Source organism: Haemaphysalis longicornis, unplaced genomic scaffold, assembly GCF_048455015.1.
Source record: "Haemaphysalis longicornis isolate Haplotype H1 unplaced genomic scaffold, Haemaphysalis longicornis Haplotype H1 scaffold_7, whole genome shotgun sequence".
NCBI classification, from domain to species: Eukaryota; Metazoa; Arthropoda; class Arachnida; order Ixodida; family Ixodidae; genus Haemaphysalis; species Haemaphysalis longicornis.
In genome coordinates, this window is record NW_027526422.1 from 141,000,566 (window position 1) to 141,020,511 (window position 19,946).

Here is a 19,946-nt window from a genome sequence, read left to right on the forward strand (position 1 = left end):
TGGGGAATGAGCATCTGTGGCAAGCGTCCACCGTAAAGGCCGAAATGCAGTGTTTAGAGCGGTGTTTGACAGTGTCGGCATTAGGGCCACAGCTGCAGTGCCACCTGATGGCATTCGTACTCTCAAGGCCAGCCAGGCAGGATGTCTGGCATGATGTCATAGTGGTTACGTCTTACCTTCATGATCCACAGGGCAGGCGTTTGAGTCTCATGCTTGAACAATTAATTATTCTTTGTTTCGTTTTTGATGTTTTGCTAACTCTTTATGTAAATATTTAGTTTTAAAAGCTTGAAAGTGACAGTTTCTGTTAGGTCAGGTGACGTTATGGTAGGTAATTTCATGTTAGGTTACGTCAAAGGACCACTGCAGTGAGAATTTCAGCCTCTTGAAAAAAAAAAAACGACTTGGTTGTTCGGAAAAAAGCACGCGCAGCAGCCCAGTGAGAAGCACGCGTAGTGGGGCTCATCTGGCTGCATATTTGACAAACTGGCCGCCTAGATGCTCCCCCACTGACACCATTTACGGGTTCACTTGGGACACTTTCTCTATTCTCTTGGGCAACTGCCACTAAGGCTATGCCGTTCGGCCTCGGCGGCCCAGGGTAGAGTCGTATGTTTTCATGCCGATGGCCTAGGTTCGAGACCTAGTGATTCTAGCTTTCCTTAAAGCAAAGCTTTCTTAGTGGGAGTGATAATGTTCTGTCAAAAAGCTAAAAAAGCATTCTGCACAAAGCCAGAAGCTAAAAAGCAAACTACATTTCCCCATAGGCCAGCTGGTCAACCGAAAAGCTCTGATATGATCTCTGGACACACGCGTGCGTGAAAAAAGAACCAGGCTTCCATTGTGTCAAAACGGTTACTTGATAATCGCGAAAAGGGAATGGTTCCAAATAATACCTGTGCTACATGAGTGTTTAAAAGGACATTTGAGTCGAATGGGCCCCCGAAATTTCAAATGCCATTCTATCCTGAAGGAGTTCCCCCGATCTACACGACAATTCTCAACGGCAGTTGAAAGTTTTTGCGTTCGCCTGGCCAGTTTTGGTGTCGCAACGGGTGCCCTGTTTCGTTCTTGGCAAAAATTTTATCAGAGTTAAAATGGGGGAAAAAAAAAAAAATTATTGATCGAATTGATACCAACCCCTCAAACGCATACAAAACGTACACTGACAGCCAGTTTCTTTTTTCACACCGCCGGTGTTGAGAGTACCAAGTTACCCTTTAATCATGGGCGAAGTGATAGAAAACGAAAACAAGTGAAAAATTATGAAGACCGGGCACTTTAACCACCAAGTTTTACTCGTAAATAATTGTTTTCTAATTAGGGCATGCAGAAACTACGCCAGAGAGTACGGCCGTTTGTGTTTCAAAGGCCTTTGAGAACCTCAAAGTTCGTTGGTGGTGTTCCTTTGACTCAAAGGGCATTTCAACCAAAGGCCTTTGAAAAACGTTGTGTAGCAGCTCAAAGGTGTCATTTGAGTGAAATGACATCCAACTGAAAGGCCTTCGAAACGCTTGTGTAGGAGAGGTATAAGGCGATACATGCTTCGATTATGAAGAAGGGGTACAGCAGTATGCCTTTATCTCGTAATGCACGTATTGGAGTACATTTAGATCATTCGTCAATGATTTCACTTAGTGTGCGAAAAATCATCGTACGAGTTAGTTCTTCGTTTGCGATTTGGGTCTTTGAAAGTTTAATGATCATTTGGACGTGCTTTAAGCGAAGGTTGGATGGACTTTTGCCTTCCGCGGTACACTTAACTTTCTTTTGGAAAGAATGGTAAATTTTTTCACAAATTTACTTTTTGCTGCAACAAGTTCTCTTAGATAAATTCTCCACATTCTTTTTTAAAATAAGGATAGTGCGGTGTCTTTCAGGTTGGTTTGGCCTACCAACACGTTTATTAGTTCCGCCCTTCTTTCACTACGATGCGAAAAAAAAAAAAAAAAAAAAAAGGCGCTGATGAGATGCTTGCAGGAGGCCAAGTTTGACAAAACATGCCGCCTGACTGGGCAGGGGAACAGGCCAGCAGTAGTGTCACTTCACGAGGACGCGGGTTCGATTTTCCCGGCCGCCGCCGCCGCTTTTCTGATGGAGGCGAAAAGCAAGACCGCCCGCGAGATTTCGGCGCACGATAAAGATCCCCAGGTGGTCAAAATTAACCCCGAGCCCTCCACTACGGCGCGCCTCATCGCCTGCGTTGCGTCGGTGCGTTAAACATTACAATCAATCAATCAAATCAATCAGTAGTGTCACCTCCGCTTAATGGCTGTCTGTGTGACCTGCTGACAAGTGCAGTGTGGCCTGCTGAGGGGGTATTTTAAATGCTGCTGATTAATCTTGGCTACTAGTCGTGTTTCAGTTGATTTGGTGGTGCCTACAGCCATTTCAAAATAAATTTGGTCAAGGTGAAATTTTGCCCTAGTTGGCCTTTAGGAAATCGTGTTCTGCATTAGCTGATCTAGCAACGTTGGGGAAAGTGAACTAGTGGTGAGCCACGTGGAGGTTGCTGCAGTGGAGTGCTCGTAAGGATGTTGGATGGCACTCTATGTGCAGCAAAGGGGAAAAAAGACGAAAGGGCTGACGGGAAGCAACGTTAGAAGGGGAATAGTTCAGTGAGCCCCAAAACTTTGGCAGGATGTTTTTTTGCAGGCCATGTACCATATTTAACATGGAGGGGTGTGCCGTTTAAGGCTGCTTCGAAGCTCCTTGCGATTTCAGAGGACAGATCCTTCTGGGTGGCTGCACAGTGCCAGTGGTTGCGATTTCATCCTTTTCTAGTCGTGCAGGGTGGAACCTGACCTTCTCTAATGGTGCAAGTAACTCTAGGCTGCGTGCGTAACTGTGATTTGGTGTGCAAAGCGTACACCACTGTATATTGTTGTTGATGGCGATTTGTGGATTTTTTTTCTGGGTGGTCACGGGGCCCCTTAGACGGGGTTGTTTCTTAATCCTGCATGAACGTTCAGCTTGTGGTAAGCAGTGATTCCGGGCACTGCTTGACAGCTGTTTTTGTAGGCTATTCCTGGGACGATGTTGTTTCACACCGGAATTCTTCCGGAGCCAAGCTCAGACCTTCCTCAGGATACCATTTAGGCTTGCATTTCTCTCTCTCCTTCTCTCTCTCTCCTCCTGGCAAAGTTTTGGAATGTGTTGAGTGTCATTACCGCTCCAGGGCTGTGCCCTCACTCAATAGATTCGTTTGAGTGGGCACCTGCACTGGGACAGAAGAGCAAGTTTGGGGGGGGGGACAAGGTAAGTGCACTTGAGAGGTCACTTATTCAAGATATAGTACAAATTTCGAGCTATAGTACTAGTGGGAGGGAGAGCACCTAATATAGTATATAAATAGATTAAACATAATTGGCAGGTGGCTGGCACAGCTGCCTGTGCCAGCCCCTTTCTGGCTGCTCCAAGAGGCCTTTTTTGGCTGCTCCCAGCCTGCTACAAAAGGCACTTTTAAGTGCCTGCCCCCAGGAATGCTCCCAAACCCACATACCCCGTTCCACCCCTGCTAATAACTCCGCAAATATAGTCGAGTGTTCAATGAAACTCTGTCTGGTCAGGGTTCATAATTGGGAGTTTAAAATTGCGATCACTGACCAAGTCAAAGTAGAACATTTGACGTCTACTATTTACCGGACTTATGAAAACTTGCCTACAATCTACTCGAGGTCATTGTGACAAAGCTTTAGGGTTGTCTGTTTTCCGGTGAAACCTGATTTTGCCTGATTTTTACATTCCGAACATGTTTCAGGAAAATCAAGTTAAGCCCGATTTCTCCCCTAATGGACGTTTTCAAAATAGCAATGCGCAAAATTGTGGCCTGACAGTCCGCCGTTCTCAACCAGTACTTGCTGGAAGCAAGCGCCACAAACACAGCTTTCGAACCCATTGGGTATTGGCATGACTCTGCCTCTGGCTGCCCAGGCGGTCAAAGGCTGCACTGACATTGTTGTGTCTAGCTAATGGAAGCTGTAATGTCAAGAGAACTGTTTCCCAGCTCAGATACCTACGACGATCGGACAGGTCTCGAATGGAGATCGACGTGTTGCGTATGCAGGTGATTGTGTATTTAAACAAGGATGCATGAAATATCGATAACCAGCTCTTTGTGAATGAAATGTTTTATTTCTTAGAAGTTACTAACTCTCTTTACTGTGAACATTACTAATTCATTTCTAAAGGAGCACCAAGTTTCCGAGAGTAGTATGTGCTAGAAAATCCTGATGTCCCCCCGATTACCGGCTTTGAACACCAGTTTTAATGCGTTAGAGTTAAGAAGGTTGTGATACCATCCCATAGACAAACTGAGTGTGTTACATAGTACATCTGGACCAAAAAAACCCGAATTTCGGGATGATTTTACAAAAAAAAACCTGTCTTCTCCCGGATTATCAGTTTCAAAAATAGCACCCGATTTTTACACCACCCCCCCCCTTCTGATTCTAAAAAAATACAAAGCCTGAAAATGAACAACCCTGCAAGGCTTGTGCATATATAAATTAACAACAGCTTCTTGTCCACTTCATTGTGAACAAGGAACCGCTTTTCTGATGGAGGTGAAAAGCGAAAAATGCCCGTGGGTTCTAGATTTCGGCGCACGTTAAAGATCCCCAGGTGGTCAAAATTAATCCGGAGCCCTCCACTATGGAGTGCCTCATCGTCTGCGTTGCGTCGGCGCGTTAAACCCCACAATCAATCAGTGAACAAGAAACCCATATGGCTTCTGAAATGTCAAGCATTCTATCAGTGACTGCGATTTTACACTCCAAACTCTGATAATAACACGACAAAAGAAGATGAAAGGACACAAACACAGTGGTTACTGTTCTTTGCGCTGCTGTGAGACATAATATACTAACCTGCCCAATTGTTTGTTTTAATCCATGGGGTCCCTCAGCTGATATTCCTTCCCCACTCCAGCAGATTCCTTGTTCAACACTCTGCAGTCACTCCTGAAATGTCCTTCTGTTGTTGCTTCAGTTGTGATAAATCTGCTCACAACTCCTCTGGGTCCTGGGTGGCAGCTTGGCAAAAAATCTTGTTTCTTACACTCTGCATTAAAGTGTGAAAACAAGTTAGCCTGTATCAGTAGATTTTTCAATGATGTGAACCCAATGAGCACAAATGTACTGCTTACAGCATCAGCAGTTTTTATTTTTTTTATCAGTGGAGAAAACACTGAAATTCCCAATAATACAGGTGTATTGTCTCCCCCTCCCCCTTAACAAGATTTGCTGATGACATTGCCTTGCTAAGTAACTCGGGGGACGAATGCAAAGCATGCTTTCCACAATGGACAAACAGACTAGAACCGTGGGCCTGAAAATTATTATGCAGAAAACCAAAGTAATGATCAATAACTTCGGGACAGCACAGCGGTTTGAGATAGGTGGCGAGGCAGTGGAAGTGGTAAGGGAATATACCTACTTAGGCCAAGTTGTGACCCCTGATCCCAACCATGAGGCAGAGATAATTAGAAGGATAAGAATGGGGTGGAAGTGCATTCGGCAGGCATTCTCAGATAATGAATAGCAGCCTACCATTGTCCCTGAAGAAGAAAGTGTACGACAGCTGCATCTTACTGGTACTCACCTACGGGGCAGAAACTTGGAGAAGAGGATTCACCTTAAATCGAGGATGACTCGTACAGCAATTGAACGGAAGACGATAGGTGTAACGTTAAGGGACAAGAAGAGAGCAGAGTGGGTCGGGGAACAAACGCGTGTTAAGGATGTATTAGTAGAGATTAGGACGAAGAAATGAACGTGGGCAGGGCATGCAATGCGAAGGCAAGATAACCGCTGGTCATTAAGGGTAACAGAGTGGATCCCTAGAGAAGGCAAGCGTTGCAGGGGGCGGCAGAGAGTTGGATGGGCAGATGAGATCAAGAAGTTTGCGGGGATAAATTGGTCCCAATTGGCACAGGACCAGGGTAATTGGAGAATAATGGGAGAGGCCTTTGCCCTGCAGTGGGCGTACATAGGCTGGTGTTGGTGGTGATGATGATGATGATGCAAAATGGAGAGACGAGCTAGTTGGTGAACATCCATGAGTGAAATTTAAGCGCAAACAGACACAGGGATGAGAAGGGAAGGGAAATGACACCAGGAAGCGCTGGTGTTGTTTCCCTTCTCGTCCCTGTGTCTGCGCTTAAGTTTCACTCGTGCATGATGATGATGATGATGATTGCTCCCACACATTTTTTGGGGGGGGTGGAGCTTTCAAGAATTTTTTTCCGAAAAAGCAGTAAGGTGAAAACATCTAGATGTAAAGTCAATGTATGTATGTATGTCAAAGTATGTATGGCAGGTTCAGCACGTGTTTTTGACAAATGTTCCCTAGTCAGCATTCTGAAACAGGCCCCTGTGGGGGGCAAGCTTTGTTTCATGTAAAACGTGTTGTGTGGCGAGTTGGTTCGTATTACAGAAACAAGATTTAGCGCAGCGAAAGACACGGACAGTGGAAAGAACGGGAAGGGCACTTCGATTACCTTGAAATGTTTTGCTTTGGTGCGACCGGGAGGCAAATGTGAGAGATTTCGTACCTGCATACCACAGTGCAACCTATCTGACTATGTTCAATTACGGACAAATGGGATGCGAACACAAAAAGATATGAACCGGAACACGCAAAACTGAAAAATATTGTTTGTGTAGGCGAAATAATCGTGCACTATTGGTATATTTGGAGAGCCAGGTTTGACGACTTTCTTACTGTAATTAATACATGCGTCAATTTTATTTGCATGGAAAGAAGTCGTACTATTTGTGTGTTATGGTTCATGTTTTCGTGATTGCATTTGATTTGGCCGTGGCGGTACACATTGCTGTTGTACGCACACCCACCTGCCACTGTGCAATCGGCGGCACGAGTACATGCACGTGGGTTGTGGACTAATAACGTACGGTATAACAGAGGACTATGGCTAGCACCGCTAGAGAGACCACTACTAGCCGAACACTAGCCCCAGCGGAATCCGAAAACTCGCACACGGGTTCAATTGTACTCGCGCACAGTACACAGACTCTGGCAATCAAAGTTGGGGCTTTATTGCATGGCAGATACAAGGTACGTACCAGACAACACGGCAGTCGTTCGCGAGGAGGGGTGCTCCTTTCGCTCACCCACACAATCTCGGAGCAGAGTCCTACGTGGAGCCAACTGGGTGCTTATTCATTGTGGGTGTCGGAGTAGGGACTCCTGTTAATGACCAACCCCAACAGAATCACCCGGCCGATTTACCTCGAACAGGATTTGCACCTCCTGAACCTGAACACGCCTTGGTGGAAAGTGGGTTCCTCTGGGAAAGAGGGTACCGGTGCAAGTCCAGTGAGGGTCATCTTCCAGCGTCCTGGTTTGCAAGTCTCGTGGTATCGTACGCTACGCGACGCACGGCCAGCGAGGCAGCTAGCACGCACATGACCACGGTGCCTGCCAAGACGGCCACCCCCACGACCAGCAAAGCCGTACCACGTGCGCAAACAAGGCTTGGGGGCCAAGGGGACCCCCACAGTGTGTAATAGTGAGAGGAAAACCACTAGTTTGGAGCGCTGGGAAAGCATACAGGAAGAAGCTTGGGTTTCAGCTTCAGCCTTTCTTTGCAGCTGGTGCTTTAAGTGGCTCATTCGACAACTGGTTGCATGACGCGAGGGCAGCCTTGTCATTTTCAAACTAGATGCCCTCTACTAGAAAGCAGGCACTGCAAACATTTCGCTCTTCATTCCACTCGCTCAATCTCGTGTCCTTGCTGCAAACAAGCTTGCTGCTTTTTTGGTGATGTGCTTCCTGATAACAGAGCCAGTAGTGTTCCTGACAAACAACTGGCATCCAGGGGCCCTAAAAAGGAGGAGTGGGAGGGGGTGATGATGATGATGATGATGATTTCTATTGGTTTCCCCTTTGTATCGGGGTGATGACATGTCATCTGACCAAAAAGGACTAATATACCTATGTTTTACACTTTTGGTTCAATACTAGTGCTGCTTAGGGCAGGCACAAAAAGCTTATGAGGCACAAAATACTTTTTTTTTGTTTCAGGTGGTAACTGTCCTAGGCAATATTCCCCTCTCTGCTTTTCGTCCACCAGCATTCTAATCTTCTTTTCGTACCCTCGACAGCCTTGAAGTTAACTTCCTCTGTGATACCCTTAAATCCTAGGGCTTCTGAAAGCCCAATATTCCCTTCATGTAGATTTGGATGGATACCCTCACATTCTAACACTATGTGCCGCATAGTTTCGGTTTCTTTTCCGCAGACCACGCATACCCCATCATTTTGTGAATACTTCCCCACAAAACTCTTAGTTCGCAGGTGAGGCAGAGGGAGCCCCTCCTCCTTCCCCCTGTTGACAAAAAAAATGGGCTCGCCCCCCCCCCCCCCCCCCCAGTCTTAGCACAATTAGAAAAATCATGGATTTAAAGAGCTGTTACTTACATAAATGGCCTTGGATTGAAGATTCACCTGGAAAACCCAGTGCTAACTTCGGAAAAAAAAAACTTTTCAGACGCTGGAAAAAACTCACTGTGGTTTTTAGAACCCCAAAATTATCAACATCGTCGTCACCATCACCATTGTCAATTGCTTTGAGCCCCCCCACCCTCAACACACTTTTGAAGCCTCTATGTATATTTGGTGCCAGAGTATGCTTACCGTCAAAGGGAGAGCATTGCAAAGTAGGCAAAAAAAAACTGCAAAAATTTTCAACCTCTAGTGCTGTGTCTAAAAGTTTTGACCATACCATGCCAGACTCCCATGACAAAGCTATGCGTTATCTGAAACTTTTTTTTTAATATTTTCATTTATACTTTGAGGAGTGCTAGCACGCTGCTCTGTACATTGCCAGTTCCAGTATACGTTGTGGTACACTGAGCAAAACACCAAGATAGGCATGCAAGGGGGTTGGTGAGATGCGAAATAATGCAGCTGGTGGAAAAGACTAGTTTGAATGTACGGAAACACTTGCCACTTTGGCAGGTGCATTTGCAGCTGCACTCAGGTTTTCCGACTCGCTCGCGACCTTCTGCAGCTGTGCTTTCTGGTGCATTTGGAGGAGACGCATGTGTTGCACACATGACATTTTAGCGGCAAGTGCACAGGGTCATTGCCAAGACCTTGACTGCTGTGCAGGTCACGGGACAGATGTTGTCTTTGGGGCTGAAATGAACGGAAGCATTTGACTGTTTGGTCCTTCATTTTTAAATGAGTTATAAAGGAAAAATGGAAATTTTTATTGAGGTGCAGTAGCTTGGTGTTAAAACATCAAGCTGACGTGTTAGGAATGATAACCGTCGAATCTTGAGTTTTGTATTTCCTTTTTTTTTTTTTTTTTTACTGTTGTCGTGACCAACTTTCCAAGAAAGCTTGGAATGCAAATTTTGTATAGGATAATACCTGATGAACTAGACAGAATAATGAGGATATGAGGGTAATCTATGAAGCTTTTATAGATGGCCATAAATGGTTTCCAAAATATGTCTTGCTGAAGTCGTGAAATTGTGCTGCTATTGTGCTTACACGGCGCTTCTGCGGTCCTGATAATTACAGTACGCTGGTACAGTATACGGGATTCACCTACAGCTATCAGTATTGCCAGCTTCAAGATCCTTCTACAGATTGAAATCCTCAGTTAAATTTAGTAAGTGTTCTGGTTTGTAGCATACAACATTATACAGTCCAGACTTTTGCGTCCTAGAATTCTGTATTGCAATTCTTTCTTTTCGCTCATTTACCCTGGGGCTTGTTCAGGTGTTTATGAACTCCATTCACTGGAACTTCATTAGTGTTTTGTTTTGCTCTTCTTTCTGGCGGGACAGAGATACCGGAACTTAGCTCAGCAACTTGTTTCCCCCGTAGTTAGGCTTCTTTAGGGTTGACTTGAATGCAAGAAGTGCAGCTTTCAGAGCTTGTGCACTATGTAACTAGAGGCAGCGGAAACGGTGACTTCTTGGGGCACTATGTTGTGCACTAGCTCTTAAAAGGTGTTGCTGAAGAACTGGAGCCCCCCCCCTAACTAACTAAGCCAAGTAATAGCTTGGCTTATGCGTTATCAAAATCCACTCCCTGCCGAGTCTCTTGCTCTGCTATGGTCGCCTGCATCTCTTATGTTTTCATTGAAGGCTCCGAGAAAGGAGGTTGAACTACAAACATTTCGCCATCTTACGGGAAAAAATTATTTTTCAATCTGAGTTTACACTTACCCAAAACCTTGCATTTCTAGTACTGCTGCAACCGGTAATCTCAGGTGTCCGTTATGAATCTTGCCTTTCAATAAAATTTTTCTGCAATTTTTCAGTGAATAATATTTCGTTTGGAAAAAAAAAAATGCAAGAACAAGAATCTAATGGTTCGGAACTTGGTGTTTGGCCTCGTTAATACCAGACCACCCATGCATTTGACGGGCCGCCACACTTGACGTTGGGCCCATAACTTTTTGCTGCTTTGTATAAATGTCTATCTGTCCTGGTATGAGGGACGAAAGACAGTAGCTTCAAATGGAGCCCTAAAAGTGCTTCCCCCCCTCCCTTCAGTGGAAACATTGCATGAACGGGATGTTTTTGTTAGCACTATCTACATGCATTCAGTTCACAGGCATGAGTGCTGTGCATCTATGCATATCTGAGTACCAAAATACGGATCGGATATTTTGAGGTCCTCGATTGATGGCATTGTTGATCCCATAAATCGTACACCTCCAATTCCAATGCTAGTTCCACACATTAACCAAAAAAGAAAACCCCCAAAAACTGTCTTGTTTACAGCGGAAGCTTTCTTAGTCAGACCGATGGCGTCCTGTCAAAAACTAGTGCATTTTCCTACAGACCGGTTGGTCGGCCGAAAAGCTCTGATAAAAACTCTGGACACATGGCGCATGCATGAAAATATCTGGACTTGTATTGTGTCAAAATGGTTACTTGAAATATCACGAAGAAGGAATGGTTCTAGATAAGACAATACACGCATCGATCATGAAGAAGGAGTACAATGGTATACTTGTTTCGTAAACCATGGATCAGTATACATTCAGATTGTACGTAGTCGAGTTTACTTTGTGCAGCTCACCACAGCCCAGCCCCTTTGTTAAGTGGCCACCAGTATGTGCCACCACTTGTTGCTGCAGTTTGTTTATATATAATATGCTCGCGCTGAATAAAGGTGCAGTACCTTTTTAGCTCCTGAAGTGCTGGCGTCTGTTGTATGCTTGTGCTCCCACGACACCAGCCAAATTTCCAAAGGAAAAATGAAAACTGAAACAAGTGAACCAGAAGGTCTCTTGCTTTCTTTTTCGAAGTTGAGGGTCTCATGGGTTGCAGTTGTCCCCTTTTGGCTATAAAGTCGTGAAATGGCAGATACAAGAATCCTTTGTATGAAGCACTCTCTCCTGTGCATAAGAGGTCCATAAGCATTTCTCTCTCTCTCTATATATATATACATATGTGTGTGTGTGTGTGTGTGTGTGTGTGTGTGTGCATGTGAGAGTGAGGGAGTGTGTGTGTGTGCATGTGTGTGTGTGTAGTGAATCAGAATGGGAAATGAGGGGCTCGTTGAATTAATACAGAAATAAGGGTAGGCAGCCAAGATAGCCAAGGAAAGCAAAGGGGAGGATGTGGTATGCCATCTTACTTCACTTTAAAAAAAAACAGATTTTTGAAGGAAAGTGGAGAGCAGAAGTGGAGAATATAATGTATTAAAGGAAACGTAGAGAATATATATATACACCGCCCTCTTTTGCATTTGAAATTTATTTCAGCGCAGTTAAAGTAGTATCCATGCAATGAAAGCCGTAAAGATGGGCTAAAATGACGTAGCCAATGCATGTGGAGTGGGCACTGGCATTTGTCGAATTTTTCAAGGCATTTATGATCTGGTAGGGTAGTTCAAAGAGCCTCTCGCTCCCCAAATAAAAGCCCCACAGCTGTGTGAATTTCTGGAGGAAGGATGTTCCAGCAGAGAGGAGGACGCGTGTGTCTCATTCCTGTGTTTGTTGCAGGGCACGGGGCGGACGTCAAGTGCGTGGACTGGCACCCGCAGAAGTCGCTGCTGGTCTCTGGCAGCAAGGACAGCCAGCAGCCCATCAAGCTCTGGGACCCAAAGTCCGGCCAGAGTCTGGCCACCATGTACGTACATACTACCGGAGAGAGAAGGGAGGATGTAGCATTGGTGCCGTTAGAACACAGCAACGTAAGAACAAGACTTGGGGGGAGGCGGCGCTTCCTGCGGCGGCCAAATAATATGAAAAGCACTTGGCCTGGCTTAAACTAGCAGCATCTGTTGTGGGAGGAGAAACTGCATCGGCATTTCAAATGAATTGTGGCTGCCACCATTTCGTCCATCGGGTGCCGCCGCCCGTTCCTCCGCCATTGCAGCTACGAAGCCATATAGTCTACATTGGTTTTCGTTTCATTGTGATATTATCTGATCGCTCACCTGCACCCACCGCCATTCGCTGTTTCACCTCCTATATATACTTTTGCTCTGTGTTCTAGACCTACTGGACCAGCCATGGTAAGGTGTTAAGTGTTTGAGGGGTGAATGTAAGGAACACTTTTTAAGACATGGCCCCTCCTTGAAGGAACAGGAAAACAGGAACAGGAAGTGGCTAAAGCGTCGGGCTGCTGAGCCTAAGGATGTGGGTTCGATTCCCAGCTACGGCGGCCGCTTTTCAGATGGAGGTGAAAAATGAAAAAAGCTTGTGTGTTCGAGATTTCGGCACGCGTTAAAAAATTCCCCGGGTGGTCAAAATGAATCTGGAGCCCTCCACTACAGCGCGCCTCATCGCCCGTGTAGCGTTGGTACATTAAACCCCCATAATCAATTAAACAATCAATCAATCAATCAATCAATCAAGGCGCAGGATGTTGTTCACTCATACCCTAATGACTTCTTTCGCTCTGAAAACTTCTTTTCTCTCTCCCTCAGTCTGTGACAATGTAATGCGGTTGATCCAACGAGGAATACAGACTAGCTGCTTTTTTTGCCTGTAGGCCTAATTAGCAGTGCAGTATGACAGAGGTGTTCGAGTGATGGCGTGTTAGTAGTGACTGCTGTATGCACAAGTACAGGCCTTTCTGGCAGTAAATGCCTGCACACTCCTCCCCATTGTTGACAAGCCCGACGTAGGTTTGACTATGGCTAGCAGTTTCAAGCCTGATGTCACAGAACGCTGCTTTAAAACCAAAAGCTTGGCAGGTACGTTCGTTCACAAGCAAAGCTTAGTAGCAGTACCAGTGTACAAGATTCGCTGCACTTTAAAGATCCCCCACTGCCAGCCGCTTTGCAAATAAACTCAAAATGCCGTGTTTTCACGAATTATGGTACGCACCGGAACGAGTTTGCGGCGAGGTGCAAAAGTTCAACCAACTAGTGGTGGCTGCCACTGTCAAAGTGCGGGACATCAAAACAAACATGGCTGCCGACGCAGCAACCTGAGCGCGTTTTTTTTTTTCTCCTTTGTCTTGTGAGTACATCGTGTGCATTTAGTGAGAGTTTCTTCCTCATCAATATTCAACGCATGCTTGCCAATATCGCTAATACCAGCAAGCCCATTGCATTAATGTAGCCATCTCCTCTTTGAAAAACAAGGGAACAGAGGCACGTATGACCATCATCAGCTAGACTTGGCACGCATACGACATATTGCTGCGGGTAATTGAGGGTGCGTTCATTGTGCGGGAAATAAGAAAAATCTGACTGACGACAAAATTCAGGGGTGCGATGATTACGCGAGTGTGATCATTACCCGAGTAAATACGGTAGTAGCAGTACCAAAAGCCTGGAAGTAAGAGGCCACAGGGATTATTCTATGTTTCTAGGGGTTATTGTAGACATTATTCTAAGTTTTATGATGATGAGAGTGGCAGTACATCATCTCCCCCCACCCCTTGTGCTTTTTTCTCTGCCTGCCTATGCAGCCACGCGCACAAGAGCACGGTGATGGAGGTGAAGTGGAACCGCAACGGCAACTGGCTCCTGACGGCCTCGCGCGACCACCTGCTCAAGCTGTTCGACATCCGCAAGATGAACCAGGAGATGCAGACCTTCCGCGGACACAAGAAGGAGGCCTGCAGTCAGTACCCCCTGCTCTCTCTCTTTGATTGGGCGAGGCTAAAGCTTTTGAGGAGCGCATCCCTCTGCGAGAGGGGAGTGCGTCTGTGTGAAGGGCAAGCAACCACCTTAGACATGACCCTTGGCCCCTTGCGGTGGTGGTATAGCGTATTTACTCGATTCTGAGCAGCTCCCTTTTTCTCACGATCGTGATGCCCATAGTGAGGGGGGTGCTTAGATTCGAAAAACTTAAATCAAGCCTCGCCCCTCACGCACACACTTTTTTGCGGCAGTATCTCGACGAGACGGGGGCAAGGAATAATGTTTCATTTGGCAAACATTTGAGAGAAAAATTTGTACAGACAGTGAACCCACTGCTTACGTCTGGTACTCGGTCACTCTTACTATACCACTCGAGTCTGTTGCACCGTTTGAGCCACCAGTCCCTGTATCACACAGCGGGTCGTCTTCTGTTTTGTCGAAGTGGTTTGTAATGGAACACTTCATAAATGACCTGGTCAACTTGGACCCACTAATGCGCCCGTAATCTACCTTGCTATGGTGCTTAGAAAAGGGGGTTCTAAGATTCGCATGTGGACATTTTTTCCAATTTTTTTTTTTTTTCTGAAAGTAGGGGAGGGTGCTTAGAATGGGGGGGTGCTTATAATTGCAAAAATACGCTAAGTCAGGTGATGCAAGGCACTGTTTTCGTGCAGCGTGCGTGCGAACCCTCTCTGTTTTATTAAAGCGTAAGGCACGTTTGCAAGTGCCATCACATTTGGTGCGACACTAGAAAGATTAAGTGGGGCGCTCTTCTTTGTTTAATCTTTTCCCGCTCTGGCAGTGTAATGGTTTGGTGGGCTTCTGTGTTTGCCTTGCCAGTCTAAGCTGTGCGCAGTGGCTTTCAAGAGAGTGGGGCACACATTGTTTGAGATATTCCGAGCAGTGTTGGCATGGCGCTAACCCTGACTACTCATCGAAGAAAAATGTGGACTTTGGTGCCTTCTGTCTCACCGTACACAGGCCTGGCCTGGCATCCCATCCACGAGTGCCTGTTTGCCAGCGGAGGATCCGACGGCGCCGTCATGTTCTGGATGGTCGGGTGAGTCGTTTTTGTCTCTGCATTTTCCTTTCGGCGAGCCAAACCTTGCTGGCTTTGTGCGGATAGGGCCTTCCAACTTTCCCTAACATAGGTGATCCTTACTATCCCTTATCTAAATTTGACCTTCCGTTGGGATATTCTGTACCGCTTTACGCGATGCTACAAGGCTGTTGTGAGAGTTCATTTCATGGATGTGGTGCCGAACTTCCTGCGTAGCAACCTGCTGTGTTTCCGTTGTCGTTTGGAGTTGAATGGAAGCGGCTATTCAGTTCTGTTGTGTCTGTGTGTGCGTAGCGTCTTTCTCTCTCGGTTCCATCGGAAGTTTATAGTTTATTCAAATTCTGTGCGAACTCAAAAAGGAGTTTAAACTAAACTTGAACTAACAAAAAACGCTGTAAATTAGAATAGATGAAATCTTGAGCATTGCATCAGCTTTTGCTTTACCCTTAAATGCCTTAAATGTACCAGACGTCATTCATTGACCAGGGCACAAACGTAGTGATGGGCATCTTGGCACATCGCATGAAATGAACAACATCCTCTGACGCTGCGTACCCTAGCAGGAGATAAGCCAAGATGCCGAATGTAAACCCAGAAGCAAGGTTTGAAGGGAAGACTTTTCAGATTAAAAGACTTCTCAATGCAAAAAAAAAAAAAAGTGATAGTCTGCAGCTCTGTGCATTGAGTTGTGGAGTGCCTCCGGTGGCAGTTGCTGAGTGTCGTGTTTCTCCCCTCCTCCTCCTCTTCCTCCTGGGTGAACCACAGGGCGGACAAGGAGGTCGGAGCCATGGAGAACGCCCACGACTCGTGTGTCTGGTCCCTGGCCTGGCACCCGCTGGGCCACATCCTCTGCTCGGGATCCAACGACCACACCAGGTCACTCCCTCTCTCTCTCCTCTGGATCCCTTTCAAAAGGCTGCACTGGGGCGGGTCACAAGAAGGGAGTAGTGGGGCGGGGCAGGACTGGGGGAGGTCGCGAGCATTCAGAGAAGGGAGGATGGAGAGGCACAGACGCTGAAAGGGGAGGGGCTTCCGTTGTACAGTGATCAGTAAGTTGATGAGGCTTCCTGTGTTGCCACTCAGTGCACCGTTTTGATGTGGCGCTTGTTCAGCTTCACTTGCACGGAACAAGAAACGGAAGGGTCTAGTGGTGGCAAGGGAAGCCACGAGCAGTGTCTTGTGTCAGTGGGTGTTCGTTTAAGCTTTCAAACCGCACCTGGCACAGCTTCTTTAGAAAAATTGAGTTGTCATTAGATAATTTGGAAAAAATGTTGTATGTATTGTCACGTAACAATATGGTGATGATAGTGTGGGGATATATAGGCATTATGTGGTAGTAATACGGAAATGTGGAGGAAGCCAGACATTCCTGAGGGTTTTCTAACCAGAAGCTGTGTGAATTAACTTTCACATCAGTGAGTGAATTCACCTAGCTGCTTGGGATAAACTAAACACGAGAATGCATTTGTGGTTTCACTGATGTAGATAGCCAAACTGTCTGCGAGTTTAGAGGGAACTAAATCATGCCACTGCGTGTCCCCTGTTTTCTCGTCTGTGTCTTCAAGTGTGGCTTTTGATGAACCTAAACCAACTAGCCCAACTGTTAATTCGGGGGAAGGGCAGCCTTGGGTCAAGAGACACTCCACAAATCGAGGCCAAGGCTAGCCGCAATCCGTTAGCAGTTCTTGCCGCACGCAACCATATTATCTTTTCTCTCAGGTAGCTGTTATTGGGCAACTTAGACGGTGATATCGTACCTCTATTCGAAGCTCCCGTTGAAAAAGGACATGATGGAAAATGGATACCTGAATTGACTGCGACACCGCCTGTTACTTGCAACAACCAACAATGCGTCCCTTTGCTGTAGTAAATTACGACCTTTTGGACTGTGGTGGCCAGGACCTATCTCAAAAGCAGCTGCACATTGTTCTCACAGCATCCGTTGCCCTTGTCCAAGCCTTTTTTTTTTTTTTTTTACTTTTCTTCAAAGTTCTTCCCTGCCCTTTCTCTTCCTCGCCCCTGCAGCAAGTTCTGGACACGCAACCGTCCTGGGGACAGGATGCGAGACAAGTACAACCTCAACACCCTTCCCAGAGGTCTAGACGACACGGGAGAGTACGGTGCGTCAGCCATCTTGTTTCTTCTCGCAATTTTCAATGTGCCGCGTGCCGAGACGGGCTTCCTGCTAAAAGCAGGTGTCCTCGTATAAAGTTTACTCCCATTCATGTGAAATGTACTAAAGTGGAAGTGGTTGTTTCAAGAGTGACATTTGAAAGAAATCAGGACTTTACTTAGAGAATTATGTTGCCAGTTTGGATGTTATGTGCATGTTTGTTGTGTGCTCATATGCCAGAAACAGTTTGTGCGCCGTGTGCCACCTCCACGGGCCATCAGGTGTTCCCAGCTTACAAGCTGTCTGTACACTGTTGTCGGAATGGGAATGCTGGTTGAGGTGTGACTGAACCCAGCCCTATCTCGGCATGACAGCAGCTTCGTGACTAGGCACAAATCAATGGACGAGGACTCCAACTGCGGGAGATTTCTCGTATAGCCTGTGTTCAATAGCGAGGCACGCATGCAGGCAACCATGTGAATGCACCGTCACTGGTTACGTCGGGCTCCGCGGGATGGCGGTACTTGTCCATGCTAAGCGCATGATATGGGTTGGGCATTCCAAGCCCTAGCACGCCGAAAGCAAAGTAATGCCTCGACTCCAATGTGAGTGTGATTAATAACAACTCTGTTGACACCACCATTGGGAATCGGGTTAAAACGGAGCAAACGACGCATGCCGGTGTTTTTTTTTTTTTTTTTTTTTTTTCGGCGCGCGGCCGCAGTGGCACCAGCCGCGTCTTGTCCGTGGCGCTTTGGCCATGTCCGTGGCCATTTCAGTGTGGCCAAGCGAAGAAATTGACAGCAAAACTTTTCAAAGAATACCACCTATATCTATGGGCGTTTTGATGCTCATTTCAGATTTTCACGTTCAAGGATATTGACAGCCTAAAACTTTACCCACTACAGTGGCGCAGTGACTAAGGCATTGTGCTGCTGAGCCCAAGGACACGGGTTCGATTTCAGCTGCGGTGGTGGCTGCTTTTCTGATGGAGGCAAAAAGCAAAAAACGGCCGTGTGTAGAGACACTGGCGCACTTTACGCATCCCCAAGTGCTGGAAATGAGGGGTGTGCGAATACCGAATAGTAAATTTCGAATCAAATATCAATTCTTTTTTACTTTTTGGGGGGTGGGGGGCCTCGATTTTTCGTAGGTTTTTGTGCAAAAAATTCCCCCGCATTTCCCCGAGGGGGAGAATGTGAAAGTGCGAATGCACGGTTGTCGGCCCGCTTGCGGCGCTTGCGCTCGGCCCCCGCAGCCCACCGCCTCGCCGCCTTCTCTTCCATCTCTTCCATCGGGTTTGCAGTATCACGTGTACACCACGCAGTTATCAAGCCGCTATAACGCCGCTGAGTCGCCAACGCACGCCGCTGACGGCGTAGTTTGAATGCGTTAAAGATATAAGGCGCGTCACTAACACTGATATCAGCGTCGCGTCCGTGGCTTGGTCGGTAGAGCGTCGCGCTGCGGCCGCAAAGTCCTCGGATCGAAACCTGGCGCCGGATGCTGTTTCTTTTTTAAATATAGAGGAGCACTGCGGACGCTGCCGCCGCCGCCGGTGGATGGTTTGGGGTCGCTTATAAAGTGCATTCGCACTTAAAAACAGAGCCTAATTCACACGTTTGGAAGTTGATCTCTTTCAACACGAAGAGCGCACTTTTCAACTTTCATTCGCAGCAGTCCAGCCGCCGAACCACTATGAGCTGGTACTTCAGGAATATGGAATGCGCGCAAAACGCATTTGGGGAAAAAAAGAAAGAAAAGAAAAGAAAGATAGGTAGGCTTGCACTGGAGTTGCTGTACTGCAATCATAGGCGACGACTATACAGCGCCTCGTAACTCAGAAGCGAGCACTTTGCAGGCCCGAACAATAGGACACTAAAGCACAGCACAGCCACAATCAGGGACCGCAATGAGTCACTTCTTTTGAAGCACATTCGGAGTGTGAAGCCTAGCCAAGGTGCCACTGTTACGCGATATTTGAAACGGTGCTTGTCGCTGCTTTGTTCGCAGCCGGCGTGAAGTCTAGGTGTCTGGTGTAGGCAGTCACAACGGCCGCTGGAGCGGTGAAAAGCATTTCTCGTTTGGTCAGTGACAAATAATGAAAGTGAAAGCGAGCCTCCTTGGCCAAAGAAACATTCTCGGTGGTTGGCCATGGCTTGGTGACGTAAAAGCTACCGTTACCAGCCTGGGAGCGCCTAGCGCCAACCGTTTTACGCTCTAGACTGCACCGGAGCCTCACTTTTGTGATGCAATGTCTACGTCATGAAAAAAATGAGAGGGAAGCGGGAGAGAGAAGTGCCAGCATTCTTTGCAGATTTCTCAGGCAATAACGCATCGCTGCTCGTCCAACAAAAGCTGCGAGTGCTATGAAACCTATGATCTTTCTGTTAAAACAAAATTTCATTCAGCCTTTGGTGTCCCTTTAACTGCTCCTGCTCTGTTCCTGTCGCAGATGAGCCAGCGACGACGTCGGCATCCGCAATGCCCAACATTCCTGGCATGGGGATGGAGCAAAGCACACAGGACGCAGCGCGGGCCACAATTAATGGTGAGCTATTTTTCCCACCACACACAATGCAACGGTGTTGGCTGATGGGGAAAGCATCATCATCAACAACATCAACCTGTCTACGCCCACTGCAGGGCAAACGCCTCTCCTATTATTCTCCAATTACCCCG

The 19,946-nt window shown here is 46.7% G+C and overlaps 1 protein-coding gene across 3 annotated transcripts in view; it reads left to right on the top strand.

Moving 5' to 3' along the window:
• Positions 1–19,946, top strand: part of Wdr33 (WD repeat domain 33) — a 154,337-nt gene that overhangs the window by 98,895 nt on the left and 35,496 nt on the right. For all 3 annotated transcript variants that reach the window (XR_013317814.1, XM_077679125.1, XM_077679124.1), the window contains exons 8-13: positions 11,996–12,122; positions 13,917–14,071; positions 15,073–15,151; positions 15,917–16,027; positions 17,177–17,271; positions 19,720–19,815. Coding sequence is in view for 2 of the 3 variants with exons in the window: in XM_077679125.1 (XP_077535251.1) it covers positions 11,996–12,122; positions 13,917–14,071; positions 15,073–15,151; positions 15,917–16,027; positions 17,177–17,271; positions 19,720–19,815 (663 nt within the window). In the remaining variant the exon portion in view is untranslated. The remainder of the gene's footprint in view (positions 1–11,995; positions 12,123–13,916; positions 14,072–15,072; positions 15,152–15,916; positions 16,028–17,176; positions 17,272–19,719; positions 19,816–19,946) is intronic.